This window comes from Artibeus jamaicensis, unplaced genomic scaffold (genome assembly GCF_021234435.1).
Source record: "Artibeus jamaicensis isolate MK-2021 breed Jamaican fruit bat unplaced genomic scaffold, CSHL_Jam_final contig_335, whole genome shotgun sequence".
Classification (NCBI taxonomy): Eukaryota; Metazoa; Chordata; class Mammalia; order Chiroptera; family Phyllostomidae; genus Artibeus; species Artibeus jamaicensis.
This window is the reverse complement of record NW_026521800.1, coordinates 608379-625256: the sequence shown is the minus strand read 5'-3', so window position 1 is coordinate 625256 and position 16878 is coordinate 608379. Positions and strand designations below refer to the sequence as shown.

The 16878-nt window shown below is 38.7% G+C and overlaps 1 protein-coding gene across 2 annotated transcripts in view; it reads right to left on the bottom strand.

Annotated features, from left to right (window-relative positions):
* Positions 1 to 16878, bottom strand: part of CDYL (chromodomain Y like) — a 140212-nt gene that overhangs the window by 16160 nt on the left and 107174 nt on the right. The window contains exons 3-4 of one of the 2 annotated variants that reach the window (XM_037167940.2): positions 5535 to 5791; positions 3895 to 4067 (exon numbers count right to left, since the gene is read on the bottom strand). In XM_037167940.2, the coding sequence (XP_037023835.1) occupies positions 3895 to 4067; positions 5535 to 5791 (430 nt within the window). The remainder of the gene's footprint in view (positions 1 to 3894; positions 4068 to 5534; positions 5792 to 16878) is intronic. The other variant, XM_037167942.2, reaches the window with a different exon arrangement.

The following is a 16878-nucleotide window of genomic DNA, read 5'->3' as shown; positions in this document are numbered from 1 at the left end:
TGGGTCAGTATATATGTTGGAAATATATTTTCTCTACTTAAGTTACTGATGACTTTGATAAGAAAAATGCTGAATTAATCTTCACAATGTAAGATACATTTTCAAAGCATGCCTCTCCACTTTCATTTGCCTCATATAAAACATTTGGAAACTATAGATGGGATGGCTGATTAACGTGGAAAAAATAATCAAAATAGTGTAATAAGTTTGACAGAGAAAATGGTAAAAGGAATTATACCATGTAGCAGTATTTTCCCTCATTTTAAATGTTTGAATAAAAGAAAAGTTTACTACTAAAATAGATATCGCAAAATCAAAGCCTGTATTTTTAACAAGCTGGAGAAATATTTATGAAGCTGTGTTCTTTCTTCCCTCCATCCAAATGATTCTATTTTATTTTTTCTTGGAATGATAACTTAATCCGAAAACATCACTGTTTCTGAGAAGGGTATGAGTCAGCCAGTGCCCTCTGGAGTGAAGGCCATTTGCCCTTTCCAGAGAACACAACCTGACCATTCTGGAGCCTGAGCTCTAACATGCCAGAAATGAGCATGGTCAACAGAAAACTGGTCATGTTTAAGCACAGGAAAACAAAACTTTATAAAAATGTTTTTTTGTTCAGTATACACTTCCCAGAGTCAAAGCTTAGTCAGGTGTGCTCTAAGAAGCCACCCCACTGCCAGAGGTGTCACCCCACTACCAGAGGTAAGGAGGTGGGAGCAGGCCTGGGGATGAAGCTCTCAGGAGGTGAGCAATCCAATAGAACCCGTTTGCTTTTCTTTCACAAGTTATTTTAAAACTGAAAATCGAAACACATGAACATTTAAATGTGCTCAATGCAACATACTGAATTTAAACTCAGCTACCTTTGACTTATCTTCAAACTGAGTTAAAGGCTATACCAGGTATGGCAGAGAAGAAAAGGGACTTTATTTGCCACAAGTTTTAAAAGACACAATTAAACAAAGTCAAAATTCTATCCATTCTTTTTAAGAACATTTATGACTTTACAGGCATCACCGAAAAGTTATAAAGTCACATAAAAACAATACTCTAAGACTTGTTTGGGGAAAATGAGACAACTAGAATCTGATGTTGTAATAGTTCACTAGTGCATCTCAGCTGAGCTCTCCCTTCACATTTTGAATATATTACATAAAGTAGGACTAAATGGAGAAATCAGGCTTTAGGGGCATGTTAATTCATTGGCCTTGTTCTTTCCCCAGTCTGTCATCATCTCACTTTGTGCTGGCAGAAGGTGCCTCCTGTCTGGGGAGAGAAGGCACCTTGTCTTTCAGTTCTTGAAGACTTTTATCACTAACATGCTGAATATTTTTATTATAACTTATTTGCAAACTGGTCATCACCAACAATATCAGTGATAGCATTAGTGGCAATAGATTCCTGACAAAGCTAATGTTTAAATCTAATCTTATTCCTACTTTCCTTTTGGACACTTGCTACAATTCTTTGCCCCAAAGTTTTAAAAAATCAAGACAAGATACCACAAAAACAAAACACACACAAAGCAATAATAGCTTAATGTGTATAGGCCAATCTTATACATATAAAACAATTTAAATGCAAACGAGCAAGAGTAAAAGTTAAGTGAATCTGGTGTAACTAATTCTTTTTAGGATCCTGCCAGAGTACATTAAGAAAAAGTCACACTGACAAAAATAAAAAAAGATTTAAAGAAGAACCAAGTTTCCCTAAAGTAGGATTTGCTTTCTCCTAGAATATGAATTCAGTTTGTGGGGAGTGATGAAGAGTGGCACAGGAGTGGGAGGGTTAGAGGAAAAAACGAGAATGGGGAGCTGATGAAAATAAACGTTTAAAGTTACCTAGTTCAACAAATGAGATCGTTCTTGAGGTTATCTTTCCTCTGCTTTTCCTAATCTCAGCAATTCAAGCCTTAGTCATTGTCAAGGGCAATTCAACCCTGGAGGAATGGGCTGCAACTAGGGTTGAGGTACCAAAAAAATTTAAAGCACTTTGGGAAATGCCTACAGGGCGAAGTGAGCCAGGACTGAAAAGGCACTGGGGCTGGCAAATTCTATTTTCTTATCATAGCAGGTCTCCCAAAATCACAGTAATATGTGTAAAGTCAGTGTGCTATTACAGAAAACATACAATCATAATATGAGGTATGTTTTGTACCAGATAAATTAAATTCATGTAGTTCATCCTGAAAGGATGGAATGGACTTCATTATTTAGGACACTAGAAAGGATACTTGAAATGAAATTATAAAACTTCAAAGTATTTTTGATAAACTACTACTATATGATAGTCTAAAAAATAGCAGTATTAAAAAAATTAAGGAACAGATAATGCTGTGTATGCATGTATGTACAGTATGAAAAGGCATTATATTTGGAAATCACTCAGAATGTTACAAAAGCTCAAAGCAATGCCCAAAGCGTAGTGATCTGTCAGAAAGAGAGGCCCCACCCTGCTCTAGGCTGACCAAAAGGGAAAAAGCACCTCCACTGATCCTGACGTGCACTTTTAAATGCTTTAGGGGACTATAAAGCTGTGCCCGTAAGGTCACTGCTTAGGGACTCAGCCATGTGGAGCCCAATAGTCATCAAAAAAGACTCATCTTCAACTCCCCCAAACAACATAGGGATTTTGGAGATGATCCACCCAACTTTATTGGCTTTTTACAAATCTGTGATTCTGTAAGTTTTCATCTTCCTATAAATTACAGAGGGTTTTAGGGATATGTCATTTCAGAGAGGTGTGTAGGGAAGCACGAAGGTCTTCTGGTTGATGACTGGGCTTCATTCAGCAAAATTCATCTATGAAAAATTAGGTACTTTACTATACATACAGTGCTTAGTATGAGAAGTGAGGGATAGAAACAAAATATGTACCTAGACATGCTTATAACAGAATTAAGTAGTTCTAGGAAAACTTTTTTCAACTGTTCAGATATTACAGTGAAAAAATCTCAAAATGAAAATATCTAAAATTATATTGTTAAATGAAAAAGACGAGTTGCAAAACACCATATAATCCTATTTAACAGAACTAAAGATAAGTCTTTATTATTTGTGTGTATATTAATATATATTTGAAAATGTTTAGAAAAAAAGATTGGGGAAGACATAAAACTGAACTGTGGGCCTAGCTGGTGTAGCTCAGTGGATTGAGCGCGGGCCTGCGAACCAGACATTCGCGATTCGATTCCCAGTCAGGGCACATGCCTGGGTTGCAGGCTGGTTCCCTGTAGGCCAGTTCCCAGCAGGGGACACACGAAAGGCAACCATACATTGATATTTCTCTCCCTCTCTCCTTCCCTTCCCCTCTAAAAGATAAATAAATAAAATCTTAAAAAAAATGAACTGTGGATGAGGAGGTGAGACAGGGAAATTTTACTTTTTACCCTGTCTTATATAGTTTTGTATGTAGTTGAAACTCAGGATAAATTTGAGCAAGAATGGATACTGCTTGTACTAAAACAAACAATTTTTCATGCAATGTTATGAAACTGGTTCATCACAAAGCCTAGCGAACTGATTTCAGAGTCAAGCAAATGGTTACATTATTATGTGAAAGAGAATGCATCTTTATTTAAAGGGTGAAGACGGAACACACTCATACCACAAATAATGTGGTTATATGCTCTTGTATAGTCTAATCATTAAACTTCCCCTAAGCACTTCACTGGGTTTGAGCCAGCCTTGAAATCAGTTATTTGCTCAAGGCAAGTTGTTATTTATGCCAGGCCCACAGAAAAGACAGATGACTTAATTAATTTTACTGCTAGTGTCTCTCAGTGGAAAAACATTTCATTCACAAGGCTTATGTAAGCGTATTCCACCAGCCACTGATACACTAAAAGCAAAACACTCAAAGAAATGTTTTAAAAATACCATTAATGCATACCTGATAGCTTCTGCCATTTTAGTGCTTTCTCTTTTTCTGTCATCTGTTAAACGTCGTATAAAATAAATAAAGTCGAGACCACAGCAGAAGACACTGCCCACGGCACTGAGCAGCACAAGCTTGCTGTCGTCGGCAGCAGCTGTGCTCAGGGCGCTCTGGACTTCTTTCATTACCTGAAAGTCACCAAAAGTTAAAAGTGGCAAAGAGTATTTCTGATACAGAATTCTAAAAGCACTTCATTATGGAGTAACCTGGATTCTACAGAAAGTGCATTTATAGTCTAATATTGTTCTCTGTGTATCTCCCATAATTTAAAATTCACAAATTTTTTTATTTCTGTAACTAAAGATTAGGGATGGTAAGCAGAGAATATGATTATATAATTATGAATAGAGTATAATTAGAAAGATGTGTGAATCTGTTACCTTAATATTCTAATCACTGTGCTGCCTCTCAGTAGATAAGGCAAGTTACACATTACAACGGTTGGCAAAAGTCAGTTTACAGTTGTGAGTATGGTTAACAGTTTATTCTTGTATTACTGTTAATAATTATATTACATATTTGGATTAAAACTGTACACCTACTTTTGCCCACCCCTGTATAGGCACTAGATATTTCTACACTTTGGACAGTAGGTGGCACATTCAATCAGTTGAAAGAAACTAGTTCAGTTCCCTGTGTTTTTTTGTTGTTCAATACCAATCACCACACATGAGACAGAAATCCCAATAGTTTGGTGCATAAATGCATTAGGTGCAAGTACGTGAAAATGGGAGCATTCTGGATGGGCAGTACTCTGAAGCATTAACTAATGAATAGGTGCTGCAGTCTAAAAATGGAATGGGAGCCAGCCCCAAACAACTTGTCATGTGACCATGGCCAGAAATTCAAACCTGATGTAATCTAGTTTTCTTCTTTAGGGAAAAAAGTTGACCTGGCTGCTCAGAAGTGGAGAAAAATTATTAGAACTTAAAAATTTGAAGGTACAGTACAGGTTCAAATACTTCTGATTTAAGATATGTCAAAAGAATTAGTTTTTGAACCTTTACAAGTACTAGTTTCCTTTGATCCTTGAAAGCTAACTTTAGCAGGTACTATTAGCAACAAAATCACTGTAGCTGTAATTTCCACTACCATGCTTAAGACTGACTGGGAATGATGGTAAAATATTCTGAAAGGACTGAGACCTATCATCGTATTTTAATCTTGTCCAAACAAAGAACACTTGGAAAATCTGAGGAAAGCTAAAGAAAAGCATGTGCGCACAGACATTTTACATGTAATTTCAGGGAGGCTAGATCTCCTGGAGGCCCTGCATGCCCCCAGGTTAAGAGCTTTCGACCTGGAGGAGTAATTACTGTCTCCTCCATGCAGAACCCTGGTTCCTGTCACAGCCCACACCCTTGAGAATGAAGATGGACACTGGACACATGCATACTGTCCCAACTTCACTGCAGTCATATGTGTTAAAAGGACCAAGACTGCCACACTTCACCTTCGCTTCCTACCTCCTGGTAGTTACTGTGAAACAGCCCAGAAAGAGAGTTAGGAAAAGCACAAAAAGCGCCAATCTGGCAGAGCAGGCCTTTGAGAAACAGGATGCAGATGCACAAATCAGCCCAGGGAACATTTCTCACCTCTGGATTTAGTGAGTTATTCTCTGATGATTTTGTTGATAACAAGATGTGGGTGAAGCCATCCTGCTTCCTGACGACAATATCTCTGTATCTGTAGGCACTTTCTGTTTGCCTCACACTGAAACGCAACCGCTTGTCAAAAGGCTGGTCTCTTCGGTCGTCAAGAAATTTCCTTTTCCCGGCTGCCCCTCCTGTAACAGATGTCTGTATGTTGGTTGTTCCATTGGCTGTTAATGTATCCATAAATGGAGATGTACCTGCCAAGAGTTTGAAATCACAGTGGTCTCCGATGTCCTGCTACTACTTTCGCTCCCTAGTGTTGTCTCTGAATTAGGTAAAAATGTTCCTCACAAACTGAGAATTTAATGTTTTTATACAAGAATGTTAAAAATCAGAACAGTTGGTAAGTCTTCTTTTAAAAAAGGTATTTGACATCAATGTCTGACAAGGAAATCACCCTCATATTTTGCCTAAATAATACAGATGAAAAGGTACTTGCTAAAAAGAAGCTACAAAATTTGAGACTTTTGAGGAATGGAATTAAAAGAGAATGGGTCTCATTAAGAGTACCTATTCCAGACTTGAGAGGGTGAAAGAAAAAAGAAAACTGATTCAAGAAAACACCTTCTTATTAGAGCTGAGGTTGCCTGCCATTTCCTTTTCTGAATGCAAGACAGATTTGTGCAGACACATGAGGCAACCATCCATTTCTGAGGGGCCCTACTACAATGTGGTGCCATGGACACCACTGTAGACCAATGCCCCGAGGTGGGGCACTCAAGATACCCAGGAGTTCCTTCTTCTGATGCCCTGGGATATGAGTGCTTATGATGTCTGTCCATGGATCCTAGTTCTAGATTTTCAAACACCTTTTAAATAGCTAAAGACTGCCCTCTCTCCTGCCAAAAAAAAAAAGAAAGAAAGAAAGTTTCACTAATGGTCCCACCTGTGTCACCTCCTCAACCTCAAACTTGGTTGCTGTTTTTCAATCCATCTTAAAAATATAACAGTGTCCTGAATTTAATATTTATTATGATAAACTTAAGAGTTTTATTTAGTACTTTCCTGGTGTTATAAAGAAATGTTAAGATAAGAACTCAAGTATTAAGTAAATAATTATCCTCCTATTTCATATAAACTGTCTACATATATATTATCTAACCAGGTAATGAGTATAGAGGGCCGTTGATTTGAGGAAAAAAGGGAAAGAAATGTATGAAAATGGGACCAGGTTAATTAATAAAATTAGCATTGCAAAAGATCTCTGAGGGGAAGAACATGATAAATATGAGTTGGAAATACTTCCTCCCAAGTGAAAGAAAACAAGCCAAGGCCACCAGAGAAGACTGAGACATTTAAGAAAGGTCCAATAATCTCCCAGGTAAGACATCTGACTTGCATTCAATTGGCAGAAACACCTTGGGCTTTTTTTATAATCATTTTTTTGAAAAAAACTGGAAGACATTCTAATACATGTACAAGGTTCAAGAATCTAAAAATATAAGACTTCCGCCAAGATGGAGGCATAGGTGGAAACACTGTGCCTTCTCGCACAGCAAGTTTAAAAACAACAAAGTTTCAGCAACAAAAAACGCAGCCAAACCACAGAAAATTGAACTACATGGAAGTTCGACAACAACGAACCCAGACCAGACCGGTAAGAGGGGCGGAGCCAGCAGCACAGCAGGTTGGGCAAAAAAGATCCCCTGACCGAGGCTGGCAGGCAGCAGAGGGTGGATCCCAGGTGTGGGGTAGCAAGAGGTCGGACCCAGTGAAGCTGCAAGGCAGCAGGCTGACCGTGGTCACACATTCATGTGCAGATAAACCAGCGAAGGAGCCAGCAGTGAGACAGACCGTATAGGCCCCAGCAGTGGGAAGCAGCAGAGGGGACACTACTCCTTCTCTGACCCCGCCCCCACATACAAAATCACAACCCAGCCACCTGGGTGGCCCCGCCCTGGTGAACACCTAAGGCTCTGCTCCTCATATGTAACAGGCTTGAACAGACCAAAACATGGCTCAAGAAGAACTCAAACCCCCAGAGTCGATAACTCTAAGTGACCAAGAAATTGCCAACCTAACAGATGCACAGTTCAAAACACTGGTGATCAGGATGCTCACAGAACTGGTTGATTTTAGTCACAAATCAGAGGAACAAATGAAGGTTAAACTAATTGAAATGAAGGGAAATACACAGGAAACCAATAGTAATGGAAAGGAAACTGGGACTCAAATCAAGGGAGTGGACCAGAAGGAAGAAAAAATGACCAAACAGAAAAGAATGAAGAAACAAGAATTCAAAAAAATGAGGCGAGGCTTAGGAACCTCCAGGACATCTTTAAATGCTCCAACATCTGAATCATAGGGGTACCAGGAGGGGAAGAGAAAGAGCAAGCGGAAAATTTATTTAAACAAATAATAAAAGAGAACTTCCCCAAGTTGGCAAAGGAAACAGACTTCCAGGAAATCCAGGAAGCTCAGAGAGTCCCAAAGAAGTTGGACCCAAGAAGGAACACACCAAGGCACATCATCATTACATTAGCCAGGAGTAAAGTGAAGAAGAGAATTCTAGAAGCAGCAAGAGATAAGGGGACAGTCACCTACAAAGGAGTTCCCATCAGACTGTCAGTGGATTTCTCAAAAGAGACCTTACAGACAAGAAGGGGCTGGAAAGAAGTATTCCAAAGCATGAAATTTAAAGACCTACAACCAAGATTGCTCTATCCAGCAAAGCTTTCATTTAGAATGGAAGGACAGATAAAGTGTTTCTCAGATAAGATAAAATTCAAGGAGTTCATCATCACCAAGCCCTTATTATATGAAATGATAAAGGGACTTATCTAAGAAAAAGAAGATAAAAAAGATGAACAGTGAAAGGACAGCAAACTCACAGTTATTAACAACCACACCTAAAACAAAAGCAAACTAAGAGGACAGCTAGATCAGGAGCAGAACCATAGAAATGAAGATCACATGGAGGGTTAGCAACAGGAGAATAGGAGAAGGAGAAGGGGGGAGAAGTTACAGAAAATAAGTAGCACAGACAGTAGGTAGAAAATAGATAGTGGGGAGGGCAAGAATAGTAGGGGAAATATAGATTCTAAAGAACTTGAGACAGATGGTCATAAACTAAAGGGGCAGGGAATGGTGGGAGAGGGGGTGTGCAGGGTGGAGGGGAATGAAGGGGGAAATAGAACAACTGTAATGGCATAATCAATAAAATATATTTTAAAAAATAAAAAGAAACATTCAGTCTAAAAAATAATCTAAAAATGTAAGATATATGGTGAAAGGCCTCCCACCACCCCTCTCCTTCCCCCAAAGGTGCCATCTTCCCAGGGCCCTCTACCTTCCAATTAGCCCCTTGTCTGGTTTCCAGGTTCCTTTGAATGTCTTTATGTATAGTGGACTCTGAGAAAAATATTCATTTGATGTGAATTCAGAAATGTTCTCCAATCTCTTCTACTCTGAGATATCCACCTGTAATCTGCTTGTGTTCTCAGTACTATTCTGTTTTCATGTCCACCAAGCCTGACCTGGTCTAGAAGTATACTTGCTGCGTCCACTCTCCCCTTTAATCGCCATTCTTCAACCCATTCTAATTTGGAGCTACAGCTGCTATGACCAGAACTTCTTGAGTACAAAGAAATGGATCATGGATAATTATGAACCAGAACATAGGTGCCAAGGAGACAAGGGGTTAGAGATAAGTACTTGGGAAGTGGCGCCCAGAAATGATGGTTGAATTGAGAGTAGGAACACCAAAGGGAAGAGTGAGGAAGGAACCTGCTGGGGAGAGCCATATGCAATGTAAGGAGGCAACAGAGAAGCAGGAAGGCAACAGTAGGCTTCCAAAAGGAAGAAGAAAATGCCATGGCAATGGGACATGGCATATACCATACAGAGATAAAGGAGAATGTGGGGCGGGGGGCAAGGAAGGGAAGAGAGAGAGGTCATTCAATCAACTTGGGCAAGTTGTTTCACTAGGGTGCTAAGGGTAAAAAAGTCAGACTACAGAATTCAGAAAGACAGATAAAAGTTGTTAAATAAAAAAACATAAATGTTCAAATCAAGAATTTGTTGAAATGCTGTCTGAAGAGAAATATAATTGCAGTTGAATGGACACTGACATTTAGGTGATGGCTGAGAACGACTTCCCTGACTAAAAAGAGATCACATCGAGAAGAGTCCTGCACAGACACAAATAGAAGGTCATATAACGTGGGAGTGAAGGGTGACACGACAGAGGTGAAATGACTGAAGACAGGCTGGAGGATCTGGCTTTCTTGAGAAGAAGGGTTTCTTGTGCACTACACATGCAGTGGGCTAAAAACAGGTTAGAGCTGTTTGGGTCTTTTCGTGTTAGTGGCCCAGACTGAATTTTTAATTGGTGTTGTAGTAAAGCACAGTAATAATAATACCAGCAACACAGGGGTAGGGGTCTTGGGCTCAGAGAGCAGCCTTTCTTCAGGACAAAGCCCACTGGCTTTGGATCAGCCCTTCCACCCCCAAACTGTTCTTGCTTCCCAGTGTTCTTTCTTTTCCTATTTTAAAAAGCCACACATTCCTTAGCTCTCCAAGTAATTTTCCTTCCATGGAAACAGGATTCCTAGGCTATGAGGTCCATGTAGCCTTTATATGTGTAGTCAGAAAAACCCAACATTTTCTTTGAGCCTATGGAGCTATCCATGGTTCTGCAAATTTAAAAATGAATTCATATCTGTTCATGCTGACCAGAACTGTTGAACATGGCTTTCATTTCTCTGTGAGAACTGGTGTCACTGTGATCCCTGCTGATTTCAGACCCTATGATCTTGCTACACCTACCCCAATATAACTCCTGGGACCCCCTCTATCCACCTATGGGGCCATGTAACTTCTAACTGTGGCCTACTTAGGTAGAGAAGTATTCACAGCAGTATTGTGTCTTGGAATCAGACTGCCAACACTAAACTAGGTGCTACCCCCTGCTCCCCACCCCCATCATTTATGCCCTTTGGCCACTCAATTATGACAATCCAGCCACAGCATTCTTTCATATCCATCCAGCTTTGTGCTCACCCCAGGGCCTTTTTGTGCTTGCTCTTCCCTTTGCCTAGAATGCCCTTGCCCAAGAGGGTCACATGGCTCATTTCTTTTGCTCATCTGGTAGCAAGTCAAATGCCACCCCATCAGAGAAGCCTTCTTGAACCACCTACCTAATGAATGACGCTGAACCCAATTACCGTTTCACACTGCTCCCGTCTGTGTTTTTGTAGTGCTCCTCACCAAAGTTATTTCTTTCTCATTTGGTTTTGTTTATAGTATATATTACAATACGCCACACAGCTTCATGAAAGCAGGATCCCTGTCTGTTTCATTCACTAATCTATCCCTAGTGCTTAGAATGTGCAGTATTTACTAAAATGGTCTCTTCCGTAAAGGGACCATAAAGTCCCTTTGGTCCAGCTCTCTCAATTCAGAGGTGAGAAGGTAAGCAGTCTGCTGTGTATCACACAGCTGACTGCTTCACACCAATCTGGGGACAGAGAGTTGCTGCACTACAGAGCAGAACCAAGTGCTATTGACTGAACTTCAAAAGCAAACTTGGAGATTTGGGGCAAAATAGCCTCACAATTTAAACTGTGAGAATTTAGTGTGGCTCACCAGACCAATAGCTCCAATGAAAACACAGAAGCAAAAGTTCTTTCAGTGAACTGATAGTTCCTTAAGGATTTGAATTCAGAGACAGTATACTAAATGCTTTCCTAGGATTTACTGGCAAAAAACTCAGCTAAATAAAAAATAAAAACAAATTTAAGGGTCTCTGCTACAAAACAAGTTTTTTTTTTAACATGCTTGAGAGCAAAAAGATACCTTCAAATTATTGTTAACCTGTTAAAATTTACTGCTTTAAAAGCCTCTCTCTAAAATGAAATGCGGTTTCTGCTTCCAGCCACAAGGGGGAAACATATCTGGACCTTCTCACTTGCCAGTGAGAACTGGAAAAGTAACAACATCCAAGAAACAACCATCTCAGACGTAAGACAACAGGCAGTACAGGATCATGCTCCCATAATGAAGGGGAACAAACCAGGAGCCCAACAACCCACTGGCTTGCTGCTTGGAGGCCATTTCCACACTGCGGGTGCCACGAGAATCTAGACACAGCTGGGCAAATGCTGAACTGAGAACACACACTGGATGTGAGGGGGACCAGGAAGCTGTAATTTGTGGGACACAGTATTGAAAAGGAGGGAGCTGCATAGGAAGTTCCAGAACTGCCTAGGGATGCACTAGAGGTGAGCACCATCTGAGCATGCAGAGGGTTAAGTCCACACAGCCTGGCAGGGAAAAATTACTGGTAAATTGAATAACTTAAAGCCTGGAAGCCCTGAACAGCTGGAGTGGAAAAGACTTCACTGAATACCTGGGGCATTGGGTAGAGACCCCAGAAGAGGTACTAGCTAGATTACAAAGTATACCTGAGAACTGCACTAATACAGCGGAAAAAACAAGCCTTCAAAGTATCAAGTCCACATGCAAGCAACAACTGGCTGCCAAAACAAACCTAAGACTTTTAAAAGCACACAATAAAACCCAGCACCCCAATATGTAAAAGTCACAACATTTAGCAAGCAAAATTTGCTAGACATGCAAGGAAGTGGGAAAACATAACTGAGATCAAATCAGTTAATAGAAAGATACCTAAAAATGAGAGCTGAAGGAATTACTAGAAAAGGACATTTCTACAACTGATATAAATAACTTCAAAGTGCTCAAGAATTTAAAGGAAATCATAAACATGAAGAAATGAAAGATTAGAAACAAAAATTTCACTGGCTACATTTAATAGGTTGGATACAACAGGAAAAAGGTCAGAACTTGAATACATATCTGTTGGCTCTATGCAAAATGAGGAATAGAGTAGAAAGAGAAATTACAGTAAATAAAGCCCAAGTGCTCTGTGGGATAACATCATGCAGTCTAGCATATGTGAAATCTGAGACTGAGAAAAGGTTTTCACACACAAGGTGTTTCTGTGTAAAAACATCTGTAGGAAATAATGTCTTAAAGTTTTTCCTATTTGTTGAAAACCAGAAGCCTACATACCCAAGAAACTTAACAAATACCAATCAGGACAAACACAAAGAAAACCAAACTATGATACATCATAATCAATCTGCTGAAAGCCAGTGATAAACAGAAAATCTTCAAAGCAGGGAGAGGAAAAAGACGTAAATAGTCACAACAACATGAAAACTGAATATTTATATCTTTGGAAGTATACAAAAATAGAAGAAAAAGAAGGGGCATCTTTAAAGTGCATGAAGGAAGAAATGTCATCATAGACATATAGTATATATGTAATATTAATATCTTTCAAAAACAAAGGAGAAGTAAAAACTTTTCCAGACAAAAGCTGAGAGAATTTGTAGCCAGCGGAGCTACAGTACAAGAAATATTAAAGGAAGTTCTAAGGACAAAATGGTATCAGACAGAAGCTTGCATATATATGAACCAGTAAAGAGCAGCAGAATTGGTAAATATATGGATAAAAATGAACCCGTACTGGCTACATATAAAGTTTAATTAATTAAAAGTGGATAGTAGTAACTGACTGGCCTAATCACACACACAAAATACCTCTCCCTGCTTCCATACCAACCTAACAAAAATAAGTAAAACCCATTTTGTATATATATACTATGCAAATACTTTAGAGTACCTTCAAGAAATTGACAACATTCTGGAAAGACATGAATTCTTAAGACTAATCTCTGACATAGCAGAAACAGAAAGAGAGAAATTACCAGGACAAAAGTATAGTTATGAAAGAATTACCTCTGAAAACCACTGTGGATTGGCAAGATAGGGAACTGCTGACTATGAAGTCTGAGTCAGCACCAGGGAAAGGAAATCTATCAAATGCATTTGTCCTCTGATGCCAGAACTTGACACAGATGACATAAAACAATCCATTTACTATTTTTCCTTATTACTCATGGCATCAAAATCCTATTAACACCAAATATTGTGAAGCTATCTTTCTCAATTTTAATTCTAATACACTTCCAATCACAATTTCACTAGTTAAGAGTTGGTTGGAAGACAAGCTTAAAATTTTTTTGAAAAGAGTAAGGAGTGCTATATACCTTACTACAGTGCAGTTATACTACACTGTAGTAATGCAGTTATGTAGTATATAACTGCATTAAGGGCATGGTTCTAGTACAGGACAAGATATTAGACTTTCCAACTAGACTTAAGCTTAAAAATATAACTCCTACGATAATAGTATATGCATTACAAATCAATACAAGCCAGTATGGATCACTCATTCAGTAAGTGGTAATGAAAACTTGGTAGTTAATTCTCTCCATCCCTTACCTGAGGACATTTTTTCAATGCATTCAGAGACAGTGGAAGGGACAGAGAAAGGGAGAGAGACAAATATCCACGTGAGAAACATCAATTTGTTGCCTCCTGTACGTATCCAGACTGGAGATTGAACCTACAACATAGGTATGTGCCCTGACCAGGAATCACAGACAAAAATTTTGGTTACAGGACAACACTCCAACCAACTGAGCCAAAACTGAAAGTTGATTTAAGTCTTCACTTAATACCATATACCAAAATAAATTCATACAATGAAAAACAAAACAAGAAATACTGATCTTACAAGTAAAAATGAAACAATTAGAAAAATGAAATCAAAGATGATAAAGAAAACACAAAGTGGTGTATTTCTAGAGAGCAATTTTGTAAGGTGTGTCAAATTCTGCCTTTGTAATTTCACTTTTAGAATTCTAACAATAGGAAAAGACATTATATGAGGACATGTTTTTCAAATAACTTTACTTTGAAAATGAAAAACCTGTAAATTTAAACCCTAAATTTAATAATGGAATAAACAACTTACAGTGTATATCCACTGCATACAGATTTATGAAGATTTCAAAATACAAGTCAGTAAGTATATCATAGCAGCTACCATTTATATTACACATAACATCTGAAAAGGTGAGTGGTGAAGATCTTATTCTTGAACTTGTGTTTTTTTTACTTTTTAAATATTTATTGTTATATCCCTCAGTACATTTCAGTTTAGGGTTGTTTAATCAAAAGTTGGTAAATTTAGTTAAGTCGTCAAGAAAGTATCTGTCTCAACTTTAAAAAAAAAGTTCAAAACTGTTTTTTAATCATCTTGGATATTCATGGGCATTAAATTCTTTAGCTTAGAAAGCATGCCCTGTAGTTTCCATAGTTATTATCCTTATAGAGCTTGATATTTCCAGAGTTTTCTACATTCATTGAACGTAATTCCACCTAATTATTACAAGGCCTACCATTTTACTCACAATATGTAATTTGCAAACTGAATTCACTAAAACTTTTCAAATGAACATGAACAGTGAACTATAGGCTTTAAACACCAGAATACCATTTTTTTCCACACGTTAAATGAATCCTTCACAAATAATCATGAAAGTCTCTGCTGAACTCATTCTATTAGTTTCCTGTCCATACAGATCTCTGGGTTTAAGGTTATACAAGGTCTGTCCAAAAAAAAAGTCCGGCCATTGTTAATATAATGAGAACAGTTTGTGTGCCACTGATATAACCTGGTAGCTAAGGTGAGTGGACTGGAACACATGTACATGAATGATGAAGACTTCACTGTATTAGTCAGTAGGGGTGGTAGATGACACTGAGTATGTGTGCTATGTGGCTGTCACATTCAAAATGACTGAGCAAGTTGAGAAATGAATCTGCATCAAATTTTGCATTAAGCTTGAACATTCCTCCATGGAAACTATTCTGATGATTCAGAAGGCTGCAGCTATGGGCAACTGGTGATTGGCAGCTTCATCACCATGACCCGCCCACTCATGAATCACATCTCATGTACTGTTTTTTGTCAGAACATCAGATCACCCAGGAGACTCCCCTACAGCCCACATTTGGCACCCCATGCCTTCTGGCTTTCCCCCAAACTAAATTCACCTTTGAAAGCAAAGAAATTTCAGACCATTGATGAAATTCAGGAAAACACAATGGTGCAGCTGCTGGTGAATGGAAGAACTGTATGAGGTCCCAAGGTGACTACTTTGAAGAGAACTGAAGCATCACTATCCTATGTATAATGTTTCTTGTATTTTCTTCAGCAAATGGCTCTGTTTTTCATATTATCGTATATAGGTGGATGCATTCTGGACAGATCTCATATATGCTCATTTTTAGAATATACTGTCAGTGCTGCTACAATGTTCTGCTTCAACAGGACTGATATAATAGGAATAATTTGAGGACATTGCAAATTTCACCTGTGATGACTGATTTTATCTAGACCAAGTTGGTGACACCCACCCTCAGGAGAATCTAGCTGGGCAGGAATACACAAACCCACACCTCCAACAGGTACCACATCACATGTACGGCTTTCCATGATTTCAAATCCCATTTCCAGCACACTTCACAAGAAACCAAGAGTGAAGAAGCACTCTGAACACTTACTTCCTTCGCCAAACTGTACAAATTCTTCAAGATAAAGTGCCACATTTATTGTAGTTACTTAGGTTTTTCTTAGCCATTTAATATGTCAGTTTATCCTATCATTTTTATTAGGTTTCTGTCTTATTGCTATAGGTGCCAGTGACAGTTTTTGAATGTTGGGCATGGCCCCTAACCTATTTCCCTCATAAGCCCTGTAGTTTTTAGTGCATGATTTTGCAGTGTGATTTTTAGGAATGTACATGCTGTATTACAGCAGAACTGGCTGTAAGTTTTCTTTCCATTGCTCAGTATCAAAGTCTTTTTTTTTTCTCTCTGATGTGAAAATTTATTCACAGCCATATTTTAGAATTGGCCCTAAAATTAAAAAATCTAAACACATAAAGCAGCCAGCAACTGCTCAATGAGGAATAAGAATGGAAATGTTACAAAATCAAGCCCCACATTCAGAGAGAGCTTGATTTTTCATCAGTTAAATTCTGCCAGGAGGACTTCCTAATATTACACGGGGGCCCACCCATATCCCACTAAAAAAACACCTGGACATAGCTGTCCCCACCCAATATATATAGGTAAGGAACCAGGAACAAAGTGGGCCTCCAAAGCAAAGGCCCCCAAAGCTCATCGAATTGAATGAAGATTCTCGAACAGTAAAGAGCCAAGCATTATGTATATGTGCTCCAAGGCCTGTAGGTGGATTCTCCTTCCTCATTCCAGCTATTATAGTGGAGCATTCCACTTCCCCAAGTGTCTAGCTACTATGAGCAATTGTTGTTCATTCTCATCATTCTCAGTCTAGCCTAGACTACAGATGGACACTTGGGTTGTTCTTGTATACTGATGATTG